The following is a 21,464-nucleotide window of genomic DNA, read 5'->3' as shown; positions in this document are numbered from 1 at the left end:
CCCGGCCGTGGGGCAGCCCCAGCCCCGCCGCAGCAGGGACCTGGGGGGCAGGAGTGGGGGGGCCACTGCCCCAGTGACCCTCCAGCACCATGGAACTGGGAGCACTGGGGCTGGAGGGTGCTCCTGCCCCCTGGGATGGGGAGATGGGGGGACCCTCAGGGCGCCTCTCATGGGATGGCCCCTCTCGGGGGGTCCCGTCTCCTTTTTGGGGGGGGGGGGGGAGGGCGGCTCAAGAGCAGCTGCTTCTCCGCCGGCGCAGCAGCGTCACGGGGTGGCTGCCCTCCTCCTCCTGGTCACTCTCGCAGCAGCGCTGGGGGCACAAGGGGGCTGGAGGGCAGGGACAGGACCCCCGTCCCCCAGGGAGAGGACTGCCCCCCCCCCCCCAGGGGAGAGGAACCCCCCCAGGGGAGAGGGCACCCCAGGTGGGGACACCCCGCCATTGCACAGCCACTGCACAGCCCTCCCCCCCTCCATTTGGGGGGCCAGGCCCCCCCAAATCCCTTCTCCCCAACCCATGCCAGGGGGGTTCTGGGGGCTCCTGGCCTCTCACCAGCTCCTCGTCCTCCTTCCTCAGGCCGCAGAGCAGCCGCATGCGGCACAGCCGGTTGCAGGCGGACACCATGTTGTAGGAGAGCTGGGGGGGGGGCAAGAGGGCGGGGGTCCGAGAGGGGGGTCGCTCCCTTCCTCTGCCCCCCCCCCCCCATCCTGCAGAGCCCCGAGATGCAGCAAGCCCTGGGATGGAGCACAGCCCGAGCTCCCCGGGGACCCCATGGGTGGTGGGACCCCGCTGCTGGGTGCCCCCCCACACCCCCCCCCACCCCAGGGCCGGGACCCCCCTTCACCTTCCACTTCCTCCGAGCGTTGAACTTGCGAAAGTTTTTCATGTTGATGGAGGAACGGCTCCGGTTCGCCGCCTGCTTCCGGCTCAGGGGCTGCCAGGGGCGAGGACACGGCGGCGTCACCGTGCCCCCACCCCACTCCTGGGGGTCCACCCCCCCACACACACACCCCCCCCCGCCCGCCCGTCCGTCCCTCTCACCTTGATCCAGGGATGGACCAGGCACTCGGCCGCCGTCATGCGGTGCCTGCAGCACAGAGGGATGCGGCGGCGGGGGGCGGTGGGGGTTCCTGCCCCACACATCCACCACGGGGATGGGGATGATGGAGATGGGGATGATGGAGATGGGGATGGGGATGGAGATGGGGAGATGGAGACAAGGATGGAGATGGGGATGGAGATGGGGACAGGGATGGAGATGGAGATGGGGAGATGGAGACAAGGATGGAGATGGGGACGGGGATGGAGATGGAGATGGGGAGATGGAGACAAGAATGGAGATGGGGATGGAGATGGGGACGGGGATGGAGATGGAGATGGGGAGATGGAGACAAGGATGGAGATGGGGATGGAGATGGGGACGGGGATGGAGATGGAGATGGGGAGATGGAGACAAGAACGGAGATGGGGATGGAGATGGGGACAGGGATGGGGATGGGGATGGGGATGGAGGGGGACAGGGACGGGGACAGGAACGGGGATGGAGGCTCACCCTGGCTCCTTCACTAGCAGCTGCTGGATGAAGTCCTTGGCCATCTCGGAGGTCTGGCTGAAGCAGCGCTCCTCGAACTCGTAGGCGCCGGCCACGACGTTGGAGAGGGTCTCGGCATCCGTCTCACCCTGGAAGGGGGACAAGCCGCTGAGCCTGCGGGGACACGACAGAGCCGCTGAGTGCCGGGACAGCACCGGCTCGGCCGCCCCAGTGCCCGGGCTTGGCCACGTCACAGTGTCCCCGTGCCTCAGTTTCCCCCAGCCGCAGGGAGCATCGCCCCATACTCACAGGATATAGGTGATGACCCCGATGCTCCTGAAAGGCAGAGGTGGGGGTCAGGCGCTGCCCTCCCTGGGGTCCCCCCCGTGCCCCACGGCACCCAGGGGGGTCCCTACCCACCCCCCCCGGCTCGGCCCGTTGCCCCCAGGTCCCTGCTCCTCACCACATGTCGGTCGCCGAGCTCAGCGGCTCATAGTTGATCACTTCAGGAGCTGGGGGTGAACGCAGAGCCGGGGGGGGGGGCACGTCAGAGGGGACAGCGCCGTCCCGGCCACCTCCCTCCCTGCACGCCCAGGGGGTCCCATTCCCACCCCGGGGGGGGGTCCCTTCATCGCATCCCTGCAGAGCATCCCACAGAGCAGGGCTGCTGGGGGATCCCCGGGGACCCCCCAGGGACCCGCCAGCCCCGTACCGATGTACTGCGGGGTCCCGCAGAGGCTCTTGAATGTGACGCCATCCTCCAGGCGCTGGGCCAGCCCAAAGTCGATGATCTTGATCTGGGGCTTGGGGACGTCCTTCTCCTGCAGCATGATGTTCTCGGGCTTTGGGGACGAGGCCGGGCACGGCGGGGTGACGGGGGGTGCCGGGCTCTGCCGGCGGGCACTGCCCCGGAGAGGGCAGCAAGCGTCCCGGGAAGCCGGGCAGGATGCGGCCAGGGCTCCGGAGGTGCCCGGCGGGGGGGGGGGGGGGGTGCAGCCCCTGGATCCCCCGAGGAGCGAGGATGGGGGGGGTCCCCACAGGCACCTTGAGGTCGAAGTGGGCAATGCGGTGGGCGTGCAGGTACTCCACCCCGCGCAGGATCTGTCCCAGGAACTCAATGGCCTCCTCCTCCGACAGCATCTCCTTCTCCGCGATGAAGTCGAAGAGCTCCCCGCCGCCGATCCTGCGCGGGGCGAGGAGGGGGTGAGCTCAGCCACCTCCAACACACAGCGCAAAAAGGGGGGTTCCCCCCGCCTCGGGACCCCCACTCACAGCTCCAGGACAAGCACCATCTCGGCTCTGCTGGCGAAGAGGTCATGGAGCCGCATGATGTTGGGGTGGTCGAGCTGGCGGAGGATGGCGACCTCCCGCTCCACCTGCGCCCGCTCCAGCCCCAGGCGGCTGCCCCGGCATCGCCGCGTCTTCACGAATTTGGCGGCGTAGAAGGTGCCGGTGCTGCGCTCCCGGCATCGCTTCACCACGCCAAAGTGCCCGCTGCGGCAAGAAGCCGGGCTGGGGCACGGCCGGGCTGGGGCACGGCCGGGCTGCTCCCCACGCCGGGGGTTGGGGATGAACCCAGGCGTCCGGCTGCCTCCGGGGACCCCGTGCAGGCAGGATCCCTGCCTGCACCCCGCTCACCTGCCCAGCTGCTCCAGCAGCTCGTACAGGTCCTCCACGTTGCCCGGGCTGAGGGCGGCCGCCAGCCCCTCGCTCCCCGCAGCCCCCGCCGGGCCGGCCGTATCCTGCGGGGATGCACCGGGACCCGGCTCAGCCGCCTGCCCCCGGGGTGCGGCGACGTGGCCGGACCTGCCCCGTTGCAGGGACCCCCATCCCACGGAGAGCACCGCAACCCCTCCAGCACGCACTAGAGGGGATTCTCTGGCATCTAATACCACGGCTGAGCTCTCCCGGTTCGCACTAAACTCTCCGGCACGTGGAAACTTGGAGACCTTCACCCCTTGATCAAGGTGGGCAGGAGCTGCTCAGGGGGCTCAGAAATTGGGCAGGGGCAGGCAGGGAGCGGGGGGGGGGGGTCACACCAGCCCCCGTGCCCCTCGCTGCACTGGGGAGGATTGGGGGTGCAAAATGCGGAGAAAAACTAACATTGCTGGGTTGTTTTTTTTAAAAAAGGGGATTAATAGTGGGGAAAAAAAAAACCATCTCCATGAGCCCATCTGCGCGAGTCCCGCCTGGTCAGCCCCCTCAGCCCCCAGGCAGGAGACCCCACACATGCAGCCCCAGATCTCAACCCCTCGGCCGTGGCTCACCTGGGTGCTGTCAGGGTCGGCCCCCGGCCCCCCCCCAGCCAGGACCCCGGCCTGGTCGCCCTCAGCCATCACTGCAAAGACAAGAAGGCACGGGGTGAGGGGGAGAGGGGCTTTGGGGGGGGACAGCAGGGCCCCACGGGGGGCTCTGCTGGGCCAGCGCCCTGCCCGTGCCCTGTGGTCCTGGCAGAGGCCCCCCCCCAACTCGTTACACTGATGGGCAGGACTCACTAAGGGGGGGGGGCCCGGCTCTCGTCCCCGGCAGCTCCAAGCCACAAACCAGCCTCTTTCAGCCGCCGGCTCACGTGGCAGCAGGCAAACACCGGGCCCCAACCCCCCCCCCCCCCCCATGCCTCCATTTCCCCAGCTGTAAGATGGGGCTAGCGATGCTCCAGCGGTCGGGGCGGCCAGGACCAGCGGCTTTGCAGGGATGCGGAGAAGGGGGGGAGGGCGGGGGGGGCGCAAGCTCTGAGCCCTGGTCTTGGGGCCACCTCGATGTCCGCAGCACTGTGTCCCTGGGAGCGGGAGGTTTCCCAGGCCAGCGTGGGCTGCAGGGTTCAAGGTCACCGGGAAAGGGACAAGGACAGCGATATTGGCGAGAGGTGGGGTCCTTCCCGCAGGAAAAAACAGCTCGATAAGGGAACACGGGACCCCGAGACGTCGACCCCCTCCCAGCTGCCTGGCTCAGCTTTATCTCAGCAAAAAGGATGGCGGGGCCGGATCCCGCACGGGCGCCCCGGCAGCCGGACACCGCTCCCCAGCCTGTGCTTGGCACGCCGGGATTTACCCCTCCCAAAGCCGGGGTGCACCCGCTGCGAGGAGTTTGTTCCCCCCCAGCTCCTGGGGGCATTCGAGCCCCCCCGGGGGGGACGGACCCACATCACGCTCCTTGCACGCAGCCTGCCGGCACGTCCCTGTCCCCACAGGGTTGTGCTGCACCGGTGTTTGCACCAAATGGGGGCCGGGACCCCTCCGATCCCCCCACAGTGGCCCTAAGGGACAGCGAGTCCCCAAGCCCGGTCCCCCCCCCTCGCTCACCCCTGCTCCCAGCCCAGCTGTGCCCCCTTACCCTCCCAAGCCTTCCTCCGTGCCTAGCCGTGCTCTCCCTCGCTCCCTGGCCGGCCAGGACAGGGGACGGCTGCTGCCCACGGTCACGGTCCTGTGGCACCCGTGGGCTCCGTGGGGGGCACCCGGCCAGGCACCGCTCGCCCCCGGCACCGCGCGGAGCCGGCTGGTCCCCGGGTTAGTACGTGCGTGGGGGCGGCCACAGCTGGAGCCGGGCCACCATCTCCGGCATGTGACATGGCCGCGGGGTCCAACACGCCGGCCACGGTCACAGCGCATCCCTGGGGATGGCCGCAAGCAGCCAATCCCCTCTGTCCCTTGCCGGACAGCCCTCTCACACCGTGCTGCCGAGCTGCTTTTGCAGGGAGGGGAAACTGAGGCACGGCTGAGCTCACGGCTGCGGGGGAGGCTGCGTGCCGTCCCACCACATCCCACTGCCGGTCAGCTCTCTGCCGGGAAAACCAGCCCGGCTTTGGCTGCGTGCTGGGGCTGGGCTGGGCGGCTGCACCGAGCAAACGCCCCGGCACCAGCCGGCCGGAAAAATGGGCTCCCAAAGAAATGACCTCGCAGGTGGCAGCAGCCGCTCCCCAGCGTCCGACTACCAAAAAGCACCGCAGGACCCCGAAACTCCCTGACCCCCCCCTGCACCGGGACAGACCCTGACCCCATCATGCCGGGGGGAGCTGGTACCCCTTACCTCCGCGCAAGGGTCCGGGCCCCCGGCGTCACCGCGCACGGCTCCAGCCTTCCTCCAGCAAACCCTGGCAGTGCCAGGCTTTTCCTCAAAGTCCTGGCGTTTTCCAGGGAGCTGGGGCAGGATCTGGCCGCCGGCCGGCTGCGGCTCAGAAAAAGAAAAACTCTTTGCGTTCTTCCTCCCAAGGTCTCTTGAGAAATCCCCCCACGCTGTCCCTGTGGCCGGCTGCGGAGAGGAGCTGGAAAAGGCCTTTTACAGGCAATTCCCGGAGTTTCCAGTGCCTCGGTTCCTCGAGGAGCGGCCAGGACCCGGTAGGACGAGCCGCAGGTGGCCAATGTCCCCCTCGCCGATGTCCCCCGGCCGCTCGACACCCGTAAGCGTGAGGTTTGCAAACAGGAAACCTGGCTGACAGATAAAAACGTTGCACGGCGGCTGCCAGAGGGGAAGCGGAGCGGAGGGTGTGAAGGTAGCGGGGAGGGACGGGTTTCTTAAGGTGGAGAGAGCCGGAGCTGGCACCGCGCCGCACCGCATGCCGGGGGATGCCCGGGCGCACCGGGCACCGTCCCCACCCCGGGGCGTGCACAGCCACCGCCCGGCGCACCCCATCCCTGTCCCGGTGCGACGGATGAGCCGGTCCCAGCCCTAATCCCTGCAGCCTCTGGGGTGCAGCCGGGCTGGCACCGCTCTCACCGCGGGGCCGGACGGAGCCTGGCACTGCCGGGAGGGAAGAGTTGCGGCTGGCTTGCGGTGGCACCAGCGGTGCTGGCAGCTCAGCTGCCGCATTTCCCAGCTGGGCTCACCCCCTGTTTGCCATGCTGATGCCCCCAGCACGTCCTGGGACGTGCCCGGCTCCGGCAGCCGGTGGGGAGAAGGACAGCCGGAGCGTGAGGAAGGGAAGCGGTGCCGAATCCCACCGTGCCAGGAACCGAATCCCGGCTCGCGGCATGAGCCTGGGCCAACCGAGCCCCGCTGCCCCCGCGCCCAGCGGCACGAGATCCCGGGGTGCGGACGGCAGGAACAAAGAGCCCTTTGCAAGCGCGGACGTGCTGGCGGGCGGGCGGCCGGAGCCCCCTCCTCGCCGCAGCCCAGCCCGCGCCGAGGGTCCCGGTGTCACTTGGGTGTCACCCCAGTGCCACCCCGCCGCCTCCCCGTGACGTGTCCCCATCATGCGAAGGCTTTTGCGGCTTCGGTTGCCGCTTCCTGCCCTTCGCAGGCAGCAGAGGCGCGAGCGCAGGCAAGGCGGCAGCGCTGCCCGCCCTGCCAGCCCGCCCGTCCCCTCGCCTTCGGCCATGGACTCCCGGGTCCCTACTTGGCCGGGCAGAGGTAGGCGCGTGGACTGGGGGATCGGGGCTGGGGGTCTGTCCAGGGTTGCGTTGGTGCTGGGATGGGAGGAAAAAGGCCGAGGAGCAAACCCCGAGCAGGGGGACTTGGGAGAGGCAAGCGCCGGGGTGACTGGGGGATGCTCTCCCCGTCCAAAGGCGCAACAGAGAAGGAGCAGAGGACAAGGGGGTGCGGAGAGAGGGAAGCGGGGTCCCCTGCCCATCCCGGCCCTTCCAGCCAGGTCTTACCCCCTTCGAAGGGGGAAATCCAGCCCAGAAAGGTCTCGCGGAGCAAAGCCGGGCTTTAGCCTGTTTCAAGTCCGATTTGGCCCATTCTCACCCCAGGAGCGCGGGGTTTAGGAAGCACATCCCGCCCCGGGGAGCAAAGCCCCCCCCCCCCCCCAAGCTGCCTCTCCGAGGCCGAAGTGCTGGGGTGGGGGAGCAGGGTCGAGCCCCCCGCCTCCGCCCAGGACCCCTGCCCGGCTGGGTGACGCACCACGAGCCGGGGACAGCGGCGTTGTCCCCAGCTGCCTGGCCACGCCTGGGCAGGACCTGACCCAAATTCACCTCCCTGGCATTCCCTGCGTCGCTCTGCTGCGGTTTGGGTTGCTTTGTTTCGCTTTGTCAACCACCTCCCCGCCTTCCCCTGCCCACCCCGGGCGCAGGAACGGGCTGGGCGCTGCGGCCGGTTAAAGGTGGAGACGAGGTGCCATCCTGCCCCGGCTCTCCCCGTCCCCCCCGGCTGGATCCCCCCCGGCTCTCGGACAAGCCTCGACCGGCTCCTCTGACTCAGCTTTGCCTCCTGGATCAAATCAGCCCCGGCCTCTTCCACCCCCTCAAGCATCTGCTGGGGATTAATGTTGTTTCGCTGAGCGCTGGCGGCTCGGGGCCGAGCTCAGGGTCCCTCGGCAGCCGCACGCAGAGCCCTGTGCCCACCACCTCGCTCCCCTTCCCGGGGCTGACCCGACACCCCGGGGACTTTCGGGAGACTCGGGGATTCACACGCTTTCCCCCTCTCCTCCTCCCCACCCAGCTCACCGGTCCCCGGGGCTTTTCTCCTCTGGGGTCCCAGGATCATCACCCCTTCTTGCCGCGCGGGTCCGGGGTGGTGTCCCTGGGGAGAAGCAGGGTGATGAGCCCCAGGACGGGGGGCACAAGGCGAAGGTGCCCCTCGCCCAGGCTGTGGGCAAGAGCAGTGCTTGGGCCGGGGGGGGGGGTGTCATGGACCCACACACACATCCCAGTGCCCCATGGGCAGTGATGGGGCACAGGGCCAGCTCAGGGCCCCGCGGGAGGCTTCACTGCCCTGAGCCCGTTTCTCCCTCCTCCCTGGGACAGGGGACCCCATGGATGACGACCGTCCCCTCTTCAGCACCTTCAAACCCATCGGTGAGCACAACACGGCCAGCGCCAAGCCAGGACCCGACACAACCCCGGTCCAGCCCCAGGGAGCAGAACAGCCCCCGGGACACCACGACACAGACGGCAGGGTAGGACGCGGGGCTGGGAAGGGTCTGTCTCCCCCAGCTCCCCGTCCCTGCGCCCCCGAGCTCACGCACCCGCAGGGACCGCGTCCTCCCGGGTTGCATCCGGAGCCCCGTGCGGGGAGCAGAGCATCCTCGGGGCACGTCCTCACTCAAGCCCCCATCCGCTCTCCCCTTCCCTCCAGGTCCCGCCAGGCTCCTGGCCGTCCCCACCGGGCTGGTCCTGGCCAGAGCGGGACCCGCAGCCGGAGCTGGTGGCCCTGCGTGCCCGGACGAGGCTGTGGTTCGAGCAGACACAAGCCAGGAGGCTGGGGGCCAAGGGCAAGCTCCCAGCCTGGTTCCACGGCTTCATCAGCCGGAGGTGAGCGGGGGTTGAAGCCGAGGCAGGGGACGGGGTGGCCCCTTCAGCATCCCCACCCCTGGGCTCCGAAACAGGGAGCTGGACCCCTGGATCCCACGAAGGTGGTGAGGGCAAGCGGCTCTGGGCCCCTTCCCACAGGGAGACGGAGCAGCTGCTGCAGGATCAGCCCCCGGGCTGCTTTCTGGTCCGCTTCAGCGAGAGCACCGTCGGCTTCGTCCTGTCCTACAGGTGAGAGACCCCCGGCCCTGTCCGAGGGACCAATGCGCTCGGTCCCCTTCCCGCCCGCTGTGCCGACCCCGTCCCCTCTCCCCCCAGGGGCAGGGATCGCTGCCGGCACTTCGTCCTGGACCAGCTGCCGGACGGGCGGTACGTGATCCTGGGGGAGCGGAGCGCCCACACCGAGCTGGCTGACCTGCTGCGGCACTACGCCACCGCCCCCATCACGCCGTACCACGAGTTCCTGACGGTGCCGTGCAGACGGGTGAGGACCCGGCCCCTCGTTAGTCCCTGCAGCCGAAAAAGTGGAGTCGTTCCTGCTGTAGGGAGCGGGGGGGGGGGGGGGGAGGATTTTCCCAAGCTGGGGAAATCAAAGCCAAGGGAAGCCGAAGCATTGAGGCCGGGCAAAATCAAAGCCGGGGTTTGCACCGGAGCCACCCTGGCCATCGTGCAGCATCCCAGGCGGGAGCGAGGAGCCGAATCGCGGGAAGCACACCCGAGGTGGGACCGGCGCCCGGCTGCGTCTGCCCCGGACCATGCACCCGTCCCCTCACCTCTCTCCTCTCGTTGCAGGAAGACGAGCCCCAAGGAGGGACGCGGACCCCAGCCGGCAACGATGCTGCACGTTCCCCATCGAGCGAAGCGCCAGCAAACCTCCTGGTGTACAGCGCCGTGTTCAAGGGGCCCCTGGGAGCCAGGCAGACAGCCGCGGCCCCCCCGCTGCCTGCGGAGCCCAGCGCCGAGGGAGGCTCGTCCAGGGAGGTAAAGGCAGGGCAGAGGGGATTGGAGGCACTTTCCCAAGGACAGAAGCCTCAGCCTGGCCAAAGCTCTCGCGAGGCGAAGGGATGCAGCCGGGACGGGGACACAGCCGGGATGGGGACGCAGCCGGGACGGGGACGCAGCCGGGACAGGGAACGCAGCCCCAGCCACCATGGATCCACGCCGGACCCGCTTCCAGCCCTCACCCCCGACCTGTCCCATCTCTTCCACAGGCTCCCAGCGTCCCCCTGCCGTTCCCAGCCAAGGCCAGCTCCTTGGCCGCGGCTCAGAGGCCGCACAGCCCCGCCGGCGGTGGAGCAGCTCCCAAAGGTCCCTACGCTCAGGTGCACAAAGAAGCCATCCCCCCCGAGCCGCCCACGCCGCCCCAGCCGGCCGATGCCAAGTACCAGCAGCTCATGTGCTTCCACACCTACGCCGAGCCCCACGAGGGCATCGCACCCAGCCCCTCCACCTACTACGAGCCAGAAGAGCCCATCCCCTTCTACGCCATGGGACGGGGCTCGAGCCCCAGCGCCGGCCCCGAGGAGAACATCTACTCCGAAGTGGCGCTGGCCCGGCAGGATCTGCCCGCTCCGCTCCCCAGAGGGGCCCGAGGCGCCTTTTCCACGCTGCCCCCCAAATCCTGTGCTCACCACCGGCTCTTCCGCAGCGTGTCCAGCCAGGTCTCCAAGAGGCGGCAGCTCCCAGCAGTTCCCACCGCAGACGGGAAGGAGAGAGGAGCCTCCAGCCCGGCCGCGGAGGTGCGTTCCCCGTAGCAGGTCACGTTGCAGAGCCGCTCGCTGCTCTAGAGCTCGGTCCCAACGCGACGTCTCAGCGAGACCTCCCGTAGAGTCTGGTGGGTGGGGGTTTGCTCCACCCCAGGGTCATGGGGGGAGAAGGGGATCCCCTGCCCGGGGCTCCACGCTGGAGCGACGATCCCCGACTCACAGCCAAAGCTGGAGCCAAGTTGAGGGCTGGGAGGGCGACGGCCCGACTTTCAACCGCGTCCTGGCTCTCAAGCCAAACCTCCACCCGATAAGGCAGGATCTCACAGCCGTTTCCCTTCTCCTCTCCCTGCGGATTCCCCAGGGCACGACGGCGAACCCTCCGCTGGAGTTCGACGATCCCGTTTACAGCCGGAGGATGAGCACCGCGAAGCGAGCCGCGGCCGCGGCCGGGCGGGAGGGCCCCGAGAACGTTTACGAGCAGCTTTCAGGAGACCGTCTCTAAGCCCCCCGCGCAGGTAGGTCTGAGGCAAGACCCAGCTCCCGGCTCGCAAACCCCCAGGCAGAAGGAAGCTCTCGGGCTCCTTCACCGCCGAAGGAAGCCCCTGGACCTGGGAGGAAGCCCTCCGCAGACGACCAGCGCCCCGGCCGTACCAGCGATGCCGGTCCGCTCCGCGCCGGGATTCCCACGCCCTTCCCGACGCGGCAGCCTGCTTCCCAAGCCCTGCGAGACAGTTAAGAGGGGAACGGATTTAATTTATCGCTGAACGCATTCAGAAAGAGATTTCTATTAATAGAATGAGGGCGGAAAAGGCTATTACAGTAAAACCAGAGACGGGTTTCGGGCGCGGCTGGTGCATCAAGTCAGATATTAAATTGGCCACAAGCCGGAGCGATAACCGCAGCCTGGCAGGCAGGGCCACACCAAACATCGCGAGCCCGGTGCCGACACCTCCGAGCCCTGCCCGCTTCCTCGGCCACAAAACACGGGATAGCACCAAAACCCCAGGACAAAATTCAACTGCTGGGTCGGCGAGGGCGATCCAGGGCTGCCCCGCGGCGGCGCCGCCGGCCCCGGTGATGCCCAGCGGCGTGCAAAACCCCGGCCTCATCGTTTTGTCCGAAACGGCACCGAGCCAAGGTCGTTCTCGCAGCGGAGCCGGCCTTAAAACGGGAGCAGAAAGCGCACGAGGACAGCCGAAGCCCTGCGCTCGGATGCGTTAGGGCTTCAAGACGGGGAGGGAAGAGGAGGGCCGTGGGGCTGCAGTCGTTTTCTTTTACTTCTCGGGGGGTGTGTGTGGGGGGAAAATCCGTTTGGCTTTTCACAAGCCTACGTTTTGTTGCTCTTAAACGGCCAAAAGCAGAGCGCGGCTCAGCCGCGATTCCCGTCCTCGTAACTCCCCTCTAGTGCTAAAAACGGGCCATTACACACCGAAATGGAAAAAGAAAAGGGGAACCCGCGAGCTTCAGCCTCCCAGGACCCCACGATCCCGCCAAGGCCGCTGAAGAAGAGGAGTTTGGGAGCAGAGGGTCTGCCGGAGGACAGAGCCCCCACCGCCCCGGCCCCGCGGCAGCTGCTCTGCCTTCAAGGCCGCAGCGAAGCCCTCCAGCGCCGCTGCCGCCTGGAGCCGCCTCGCCGCGCGCCGAGGCCGAAGGCAAGGCTCGGCCTTTTAAACGGACGACTCCGCGGCGGGGAGCCCAACCCGCCGCTGGGGTTGGCACCCCGGAGGGGCCGCGCGGAGCCGACTCCCTCGGACAAGCGTTTTCGGCACCGGCGGCGGCTCTCGCGAAGAAACCGAGGCGGCCGGCCCCAAAACGGGGGCTGCGGCGAAGGCATTTCAGCCTGCCCGGGGAGGGGGGGGGGGAAGAAGGAAAACCAAACGCCTCGAGCAAAGAGTCGAGCACCTCGCGATGGAAACAGGTGTGGTTCGGTTCATTTAAAAGTTTATTCCTTTTATCAAATCTCTTTTCAGAGGATTTCACTGTACATATAAGATATGAATAAATTACTCAACAGTAACTTTATTCCGGTCATTCAAATACTCAAAATGGGCTCTGCAAAGTACTAAAACATCCAGGGAGCTAAACTAGAAATCAGATTATTTTAAAATATTCTAAGAAAAGACTTTATTCATGGGGGTTTGTTTGCTTGTTTTTAACAGGTAACATGGGAGGAAAAACCACCTCCTGGGAGTTTTTCTAAACGGAGTAACAAATATTAGCTGTTTTAGCCGCGGTTACAACAAATATAACCCTTCGTGGTGGGAACGTACGTTAAATAACCAGACCAGCGCTCTCCGTTCCATTCGGCATCACACGCTTCGGTGACCAACAAACTGAAGGGAGGCCACAGAGATTTGGCTAAAGATAACGGGGCTCTGGCCGGCAAGGCTCCACGTGATTCGCGGTCGTATCGCCTAGACCGAACGCCTTAAATAAAGGTTTCATTTTAAAAAGTTAAGGCTGGACGCGGTCTCCTCTTCCCAGCCAGGAGGGTAAAAGTTAACACTTAATTGAAATAGAATTGATACAAACAAGCCGGGGGAGGGAAGAAAAAAAAAAAAAAAAAGAGAGGGATGTACAGTCGGCAGTTTTCATCTGTGTCTGCTCAGAGGAAATACCGCCGCTTCGCCCGCCGAGCCCGCCGCCAGCTGCACCGCCCCGTGCGACGCTGGGAACGCTCGGTTCGAGACGTCTGGCGCGCAGCCTGGTAGAGCACTGCAGGCCGTGGGGGGGGGGAAGGAGGAAAGAGGGCAAAAAGGGAAGAGAAACGTACGTACACGCACGGGTCGCGTTTGTCCAAAAGCCCTCAGCAGCGCCTCGCGCTGGGCGAGAGATCCTCGCGGCTTTTTGCGCGTTCCACACTCGGGGCGTTCTACTGCGAGCTCTGACCTGTCAAGGAGTTTCCCCTCAGGGTGGTTCGAGACATACAGGCTGGTGGAGCTGAGAAATAAAAACGCTAACTCAGCCACGCTTGGGGTGGGGGGGGGGGATAAATCTCAAAATCATTCGCAGGAGAGGAGCACTGGATTTACTCGGACGCGAGTAAGCGGCCACGAGGACGTCTCAAATCAAAGGACCAAAAAAAAAAAAAAAAAATAAAAATAAAAAGCCAAGCTCGCGCTTGAAACTCACTGCCTTTTAGAAAGAAAAATTACACTCTCAACGCACAGCGAGTCCAAGAAAGGAGCAAAGTGGGAATTGGAAGTTTATTGAGACTCTGCCTAAGGTTCCAGCGGCGAGGCCACGTCGAAGGAGGAGTAGCCCCCGTACCTACAGGACAAAAGCTCCGAGCCTTGCACCAGGCACGTTTCCTGCGGCTGCCCTGGGACCGGCATCAGTCGTACGAAAACAGGCTTGATTTGAACCTTCCACATTATCGTTTATAAGGAGGGAGGGGAAAGATTACAGGTGGAGTTTCAGGACCGGTTTGCATTAAACCTTTCTCCTGACAGGCAGGGGAGCGCAGTATCCTCCCACCCGCCGAGCTGGCCCCGTTCTACACGGGGCCTGGCTGATCTCCAGGCCAGGAGAAGTCGGACACGGGAGGTCACCTGGGACGAGAGCCAAAAAGTGGGACAGAGGTGTTAGAATCCGTATTTGGCTTGAGTCTGACGTCGGCTGAGCTTGTTTTCAGACCACGTGTTTTTCAGTTCCAGTTCTCTTTCCTTCGCCTGCAGAAATTGAGAGGATTAACATCAGCGCTGCCGCTCACTGACTCAGCAGTATTTCACCCTCCTCTGCCCCTGCTGCCGGGGATTACAGAGCACTTCAGCGAGAAGCCTCCTTACGGGAGCTAGCGCAATTATCTTGACAGAGGCCTGAATTAATTGGGATGCACGGGCATTTCATTCATGCTGAAACGCAGCTTCTCTTGTGGGACGGTCTCAGCAGCCGCTTACTAACCACACGGCAGCGGCGCGGCAGCGACGGGAAGCGGAGAGTCTCGTAACGTACGACCGCGCACACACCGGAGCTGGGCGGGAGGGGAAGAGTGAAGCAAAGCGAAACGCAAGCTAGAAGCTCAGCGCCATGACACCCTCGGGGCCAAGGCGCTGCTGCCACGAGGCTGTTTGGACCGGCGGCGGCCGGGACGCTGCCGCAGCACGGCAGCCTCCGTCCCCGTCAGAGCCGCTGCAGGTGTCACCCGGGGCTCGGGGCGCGCTCAGTCAGGGACAGCCCCCCGGTCCCCGGCTGCTGAAAGAGCAGCTCCATCGGCTCTGCCTCGTGCTGCCAAGCATCAAGCCTTGCAATTCCGCCTGGATCGGTTTCCACGCTAGAGGGAGGCCACTCACCTGATGGATCAGGTATGTGATCTGGTGTTTTCTCCTTTGCTGTCCCGTGGGTTGATCTCCTTTTTTCTAGAAAGCAAAAGCGGGTGAACTGTTAAGCCTGGAAAGATACTGACCCAGGCAGCGAAACAAGACAAGAGCTTGCACAAGCCATTTCAAGAGGCATTTGTTTCATATTAAACAGCTCTGGGCAGATTCCTTAGGCTTGAAGCAGTTCCTGGCTGGTCTTTACCACCCGCACGCTGGGACTGTGTTTTGAGAAGCTCTACTGGTCTCTCGTGTGTAATTATTTATACAACACGAGGGTCCCTGGTCCCCCGACCCTGGTGACTGCGTAACATCTAATACAGCTCCAGCTGCGGCCGCAACGGGAACTGAACAGAGGCCTCCAAAATCCCAGCCAGCGCTCCTCCCTTCCTGCCCGTACCTTGCTGAAGGATTTCATGGTCTTCTCCTCTGTTAAGGATTTGGTCAGCCACTGCTGGGCTCCACTCAGCTGATCGTCACCTTTGATATCCACAAAGTTGATCTCTTCCCTCCCCCGATTCCGCTTGCCTTGCAGACGTTTGAACTGAAAGAACAGAAACAACCGGAGTTACACACGCACGTCACCTACCAACGCTAACCTGAAACAAGTAAAGGTAGGCGGGGTCGGAGCCTTAGCTCCCCAAGCACGGGACAGGCCACGTCAACAAACATTTTTCCAGCCAGGATTTTTTTCCTTTAGGAGAGTTCTGCTTTGCTGTAGATCAGAATATCTTAAAACAACTTAGCGTGAAGGTTATAATCTCATTTTCCCATGCAGAAGGGAAAAGAGCGTTTACTCTTGCTTTCAGTCTTGCTCAGGAGAAGACCCTCGGACTCCTGGGTCTCTCGCTTTAAGTGCTAGGGAGGCACCTGAAGTTTTGCTGCTAACACATCCACCTCCCAGAACACAAATCCACCTCGGAAGCAAGGAGGTCGCTCGAAGAAGCGAGCGCCGGATGGGCTACCGTCTTCTGCAGCACTGACCAGCTCAGCTAACGAGGCTGGCAGTTTCTAGATTAGATCGACAATGGGAACGGGATTTTGAAAACAGGTTTTTGAGCATTTGAAGTAAGTGGGGAATTCACCACCGTGCTAGAGGATGTACCGCGAAGGTATCTGAACGGTAGCTCATCTGCACCTCAGCAAGCAACGTCTTCACTCCATGCACCTTGTCTGCCCTAGACACCCTTCAGGAGAACGAGGCTGGGCTCGGTGGAAATAACAAACGTCACCTCCTCATAAAGCAAGCAAAGCCGTCTGGAGCAGTAGCCCAACAGACCGCTGGAAGGACACCGCACGTGTCCGCCACACAGCGCTTAGACCCCATGGAACAACAACCCGGTCCAACTCAGCATGAAGCACAGGTCGTGCTGGCGGGGCAGGACTGCGGCTGCCAAGCAGGTCCTGCGTTCTAGCAGAGCGTAAACCCCAACTCCGCAGCGGGAGAGACAGCGAAGTGCCAACCGCTTCGTCGTCTATGAAGGAGGAGTCGGTGCTCATCTCCTGCGGCGGTGCCTGGGCTGGTTCCATCTCCTGGTAGTAGCCGCTGCTGTAGTAATCCTGTCAGCAAAAGGAAAACCAGCGCGTCACGAGAGCGAAGCAACATCGATCCTGGAGCAACCACATACGGAGGCCCCGAGACGGAGCACTGAATCGCGTACCTCACCCCGTGAGCTGCTGCTTTTTCACCTAGAGGGATTTCACTCAGCCTCCGGGGAGAACAGTACGTTACGCGTGTACCTCCTCCTAAGGCTGCCCGAAGTAGTCATTAATCACACCTCATCACTCTGGCACTACTGAAGAGTACAGGGCATTTTTTCAGAGGTACTCAACAACAAATACCTCGCTGAATTACTAGAAACAACCTGGCTTCAGACATCAGCTCTGGCGAGCCCCGACTCTGCAGCCTGACAACAGCGGGGGCAGTTGCGCAGGGGCATTTTAAAATGAGTGCAGCTATTAAACATTTATCCAGCAAAGAGCATCTACGGCTCTCGTGCCAGCGGCATCCTGTCGCGCTAAGTGCTGTGGATCTCTGCTCCTTGTCCCAGCTAGCTCAGACGGGTCAGATTCCCGCAAGGCGCAGCCTGCTCCAGTAACCGATTCGGAGCCCCTCGTCCTAGACGCCTTCTCAGGGCGGCACCGTCAAGCTTCACCTCCCAGTCAGTGAACCCACCTGGTAATATGCACCAGCCACGCCGGCTTCGCCGTAGGCAGGGAACTGGCTGTACGGCTGGCTGCCGTAGTCTTCTCCAGGTTTGGGCGCCCAGCTGTGCTGAGCACCGCTGGAGCCCGCGGCCGTCTTGAACTCCAGAGGGGCGTTAGCAGCAGCGTCCTGGAATTGGGGCTCTGTCTCTGTCCCGGGCGGTGGGTCCTCCGACACCACCGTGCCAGAGTACATGTACGTCTCGGCACCCACGACGCTGGGCTCGTTCCTGTCAGACAAGGAGAAGTAGTTCTCTGGCTTGACCTCTTCGTCGCTGTCGTCCTCTTCCTGCGTGATCTGCTTGGTTACCTGCAGGGCAGCGCTCTTCGCAGCAGCTTTGATAGCAGACGGAGAAGGAGTTGTGGGCACCGCCGGCTTGGACAGAGGTTTTGTTTTGGAGGAAGAGGTCGGGGCCTTAGCAGGCTTTGAGTCGGAGGCGTTTTCTCCCGCTTTCCTCGAGAAAGCGTAGGGCAAAAGTAACCGATTGGTCTCTTTCACTGTCAAATTTTTGGGTTGAGGAAGCAAAGCGGACAAGCCAGAGCCCTCGCCGCGTCCCTGGTGAGTTTCGTGCAGGGCAAATGGTTCACAGAAAGAAGAGAAATGAGTGAGACGCTTTCGTTTTCCTGACTCCCTGCCAACTATCTCCTCCAATTCGCACAACATTAATGGGTTTCCCATTGCTCAGCACAATCGTTTGCTACCTCGAACACGCTGCAGGGCTTTCTTGCACAAAAGGCCAGCGGGACTTTTAAGGGGGGGGGAAGCGGTACTTGCAAATATCCGCCAACTTCCCAAATTAATGCCTATTTTCCTGAGATTTAAATTTATGAAACTGCCCGAAAAAAGGGACTTGACACCCCAGGGGATTTCAGGAATTTTATACGCTAAAAGCCACGCGCTAATCAGAGCGGCTGATTTACGCTAGTGGAAGCCCAAGATCTGTCACCGTCAAATGCTTCTTCCCCGTGAAACTTGTTCAGCTGAACATCCTAGGTATTTACCTGAAGAGTATTTTTCTTCTTTGCTGGTTCATCTTCCTCTGAATCTGACTGAGAAAGAAAAACAGAGCTTAGCACAACTTGAGGTATTAAAATAAAAAAGCCCACCCGCTATGCAATTTATTAATTTTCAGTTTGAACCAGCCAAAGAATCACGGTACCGCGGATCTGGATTTACAATCTGCCAAGAGCCGAGCTAAAAAGCAACAGCGGGATGCGGTCAAGCTCTTTTTCACAGTCTTGCCGACGCATCCGTGTCAGGGCAAAGAGAGATAAAAGCCTGCCCTGGTTACTACTACGAGAGATAAATAAACTGTCCGCAGTGAGAGGAGGACCACAGTACTTGCCACAATATTTGGAGGCAGCTGGGTCTGCCGCCATCTGGGCAGAGGCAGAAAAATAAGCTGCATTCTGCTGTAAAACCTGAAGCCTTGCAAACAAGTCAGCATCGCCTCTTAAAAACCTCGTAAGAGCAATCCATCCACAGCCAAACAATAATCTCCCACTTGAGCTCATTTACGCAACTTATGGAACAAAAGGGGGGGAGAAGAAAGAAAAAAAAAAAAGGATTCGCTAACCCAAAATTCCAAATTTTCAAGGCGGCTTTTTAACGCTGCTCTGAAGCAGAGCGGGTGGGCGGAGAAACTCAGATTCTACATATTCGGCTCCTGCCAGAAATTAGCATTCAGAGAGCCAACAGCCCAAACACGTTTTTATTTTTTTTAGTAAATCACAGGAAAATAAACCTAAAACAAGGCAAAGAACACAAGCGGCGTAAGGTCAGCGCTCTCTTTCAAATTAACAGACAACTTTACGTTAATAGAGGGGAAGCACGGAACCACACAAAGCAAGGGTGTAAAAATTCACTGCGGGGGTTCACAGGGAATTGTTCACAGTAACGCTGGAGCTGCTAAATATCCATTTAAAACTTGAGTGGAAAGTCCGGTCGTCCCTGGCATCAGAAAAGGCCTTTAACATCTTTATCATTTTATAGCTTTGCAGAGCACTTTAAGGAGATTACAGGAAACAAGGTCTTCTGCCAGTTTGCTATCTAAATTATAAAACAGGACAAAGACAAAGAACATGCATAAATAAAGGCAAGTCAGGAGTTGCCATAAAACCCGCGTGTTGCATTTGGGAGAGAGGAGATAAAGCAGACTGCCCAGGAGCGTCTCCGCAGGTGCAAACAAAAGGGATGGGAGGCGTTTTAAGGAAAAAGAGGGAAGGAGCAAGGACGCGAGTCACAGGCCAAGGGACTTCCAAGAATCCCGAACGGGAACCGCTCGGGCCAGCTCTGGTTTTAAGGTACTTCTTCTCCCTTCGAGGTTCGTTCACTCGCTTTGACACTGACGACCTGCAGTATTTCTGTTCAAAGCCAATACGCTGGAACACAGAGGGGGAGACAAAGGGGAAGGAGCAAATCTCCTTTCATTTGAGCTTATTTCAGTAACCGTACAACCAGTGAGGAAGCGAAGAGCCCTAACATTTGCTTTATTGTGAAGTGCCTGTTCCAAAGCGCTGCAAGAAAGTGAGTAAGCAAAAAGTGGGTATGAGAGAATGGGATATCCCTCATCCGCTTGCCTAAAAGGGGAACCCGTACGTCCCACGCCTGGCGCACCTCTGCCGCGTTTGGGAGCCGTGGCTTGAGGAGCTCTGGCTCCGGCATTTGCCAAACCGGGCTGGTTAGGGGCGAGCAGCAGAGCGTGGTTCAGGGACGGCCGGGAAGCCCGCGTCCTCTCACCCGCTCCCCCCACGCCCCCGCAGACTGCTCTTCCAGCAAAGCAAGACGCGCTGACTTCGTTTCAGCTCCCCCAGGCCCAAGACGCTGGCAGACCACTATTAATTGACGCCGTTTATAAATCCCTACAGCCAAACCTCTTCCTCCAGCTACCTGTCCCCATGAAAATGACCCTAAGCTTCGCAGTTCAGCTCTTCCTACAGCCAGAGGCAACCACGTCTCACCAGAACCAGCGACCGAGGCCAGACGCAGCCGCAGCCACGCGACCGTCACCTCCACGCTACGACGGTACCGGCCCAGAGTGAAAGAGCAGAGGGGAGAGAAGGAAAGCTGGTCAATGGGGACACCCAGGAGAAAAAAAGAACGGGGGGGCAGGGACCTGCCTTTCCCTGCTCTTGCCACGAGCGCTGAATCCCAACAGCCCCAGGAGCCCCCTAAGGCACGGGGCACTGCAAACACGAAAAAGCACAAGCTAAGAGGGAAACGATTACCTAAAGGTCTGGAGGACGCCTGAAGCCTTTAGATAAATAAGCAATAAATTGACAGGAAAATCCATCAATTGCACAGCAAACAAAAGAAGAGACTTTTCTGGGATACCCCCACGCAAGGCCGTGCAGCTCCACATCATCAACTCGTTAACTTCAGTAATAAATAAGGGTGCAGATAATCTGGGTTTTGCTGTATTATGATTATAAATAAGGTTTCTGTATCAGTTTAATGCTGCAAAGCGCTTTAGGATTAGGGCTGGCAGCCAGGACAAATCTCCCCGTAGATGCCACAACAATAGGTTGTGGTACCTTGCTACCTTACGATGGGAGAGAGCGAGGAAAGAGACGCTGTGCTTTATGGGCAAACAAATCCACAGGGGGATTGCTCCGAGGAGAGGATTTCACGCAGGAAGGCGCTCCTTCTCGGGAGGGCTTGAGCGGGGGTCCCCCCCGGCAGAGCTGGTGGTTTGTTTCATACTCACATCTCCCTTGTGCAACTCGGGCGCCGTGATCCGCACCGGCTCCGTCCTCTTCTTTGGCTTGGGGAGGCTCAGATCCACCCCAGCCCCGGGGAGAGCAGCAGAGGCCGAGACAGGAGGGGGCAGGTCGAGGGTAGAGGCAGCCGTCGCGGTGGCAGCGTTCTTCGGGGGAGGCAGGAGGAGCCCCCCCTGCCTCGGCTGCTCCCCGCTCCCGTTCCCGCTGGCGGCCGGCTCGGGCGGGCTGACGGCCGAGGCCTGGGCCGGGCTCATGGCCGGCGGAGGGGTGCTGAAGCCCCTCATGCCAGGCGGCGGGCCCATAAGGAAAGGAGGGGGCGGCCCGCCGTGGGGCGGCGGCAGCAGGGGGAAGCCGCTGCCCAGCGGCTGGTGAGGCGGGGGCAGCAGGGGCATCACGGGGGCTTTGGGGGGAGGCAAGGTGGCGAAGAGTCCTCGGGCCGGGGGCTGCTGGGCTGCGGCAGGAGGCGGAGCGGCGGCTTCCTCCTCCTCGCCCGCGGCCTCCTCCGCATCGCTCTCCTCTTCGCTGCTGGCATAGGCCACCAGGGACATGGCCCTCCGAGGAGGGCGGCCCTCCGCGGGCAGGAGCCGCTACGCGAGGCCGAGGATCCGCCCTCCCGGCTAGGCCGCGCCGCCGCGGCGCCTTCAGCGACCGTAGCGGGGAGGAAGGGGAGGGCGGGGGCGAGGCTAAGCCGCCATGGCGGCCCCACCCCCGCGCAGCGGCGGGGCCGCGGAGCTCGGAGAGGCGGCGAGGCGGCCCAGCGCCCGGCTCCGCGCCCGGCGCGCCGCGCTCCCAGATAATGGCTGC

General features: G+C 62.4%; 3 protein-coding genes across 3 annotated transcripts; 1 reads left to right on the top strand and 2 right to left on the bottom strand.

Moving 5' to 3' along the window:
* Positions 1 to 229: 229 nt before the first annotated feature.
* LOC143173828 (death-associated protein kinase 2-like) lies at positions 230 to 4,873 on the bottom strand. The gene is made up of 13 exons (XM_076363964.1): positions 4,863 to 4,873; positions 3,797 to 3,867; positions 3,168 to 3,271; positions 2,802 to 3,023; positions 2,574 to 2,712; positions 2,242 to 2,371; positions 1,993 to 2,041; positions 1,839 to 1,865; positions 1,551 to 1,703; positions 1,040 to 1,085; positions 843 to 932; positions 551 to 634; positions 230 to 310 (listed from the first exon to the last, which is right to left on the bottom strand). Exons 2-13 carry the CDS (start codon positions 3,863 to 3,865, stop codon positions 230 to 232), a joined length of 1,194 nt encoding a protein of 397 aa, XP_076220079.1. The 5' UTR covers positions 3,866 to 3,867; positions 4,863 to 4,873.
* Positions 4,874 to 6,841: 1,968 nt separating this feature from the next.
* SH2D2A (SH2 domain containing 2A) lies at positions 6,842 to 10,942 on the top strand. Its single transcript, XM_076363962.1, has 8 exons — positions 6,842 to 6,875; positions 8,210 to 8,361; positions 8,541 to 8,716; positions 8,855 to 8,944; positions 9,032 to 9,197; positions 9,506 to 9,700; positions 9,925 to 10,452; positions 10,574 to 10,942. Exons 1-8 carry the CDS (start codon positions 6,842 to 6,844, stop codon positions 10,919 to 10,921), a joined length of 1,689 nt encoding a protein of 562 aa, XP_076220077.1. The 3' UTR covers positions 10,922 to 10,942.
* Positions 10,943 to 12,340: 1,398 nt separating this feature from the next.
* Positions 12,341 to 21,365, bottom strand: PRCC (proline rich mitotic checkpoint control factor). Its single transcript, XM_076363960.1, has 7 exons — positions 20,648 to 21,365; positions 17,943 to 17,990; positions 16,912 to 17,496; positions 16,200 to 16,295; positions 15,136 to 15,279; positions 14,712 to 14,777; positions 12,341 to 14,090 (listed from the first exon to the last, which is right to left on the bottom strand). Exons 1-7 carry the CDS (start codon positions 21,206 to 21,208, stop codon positions 14,004 to 14,006), a joined length of 1,587 nt encoding a protein of 528 aa, XP_076220075.1. The 5' UTR covers positions 21,209 to 21,365; the 3' UTR covers positions 12,341 to 14,003.
* Positions 21,366 to 21,464: the final 99 nt, after the last annotated feature.

This window comes from Aptenodytes patagonicus, unplaced genomic scaffold, assembly GCF_965638725.1.
Source record: "Aptenodytes patagonicus unplaced genomic scaffold, bAptPat1.pri.cur scaffold_326, whole genome shotgun sequence".
Lineage (NCBI taxonomy): Eukaryota > Metazoa > Chordata > Aves > Sphenisciformes > Spheniscidae > Aptenodytes > Aptenodytes patagonicus.
This window is presented reverse-complemented; position numbering and strand designations above follow the sequence as displayed.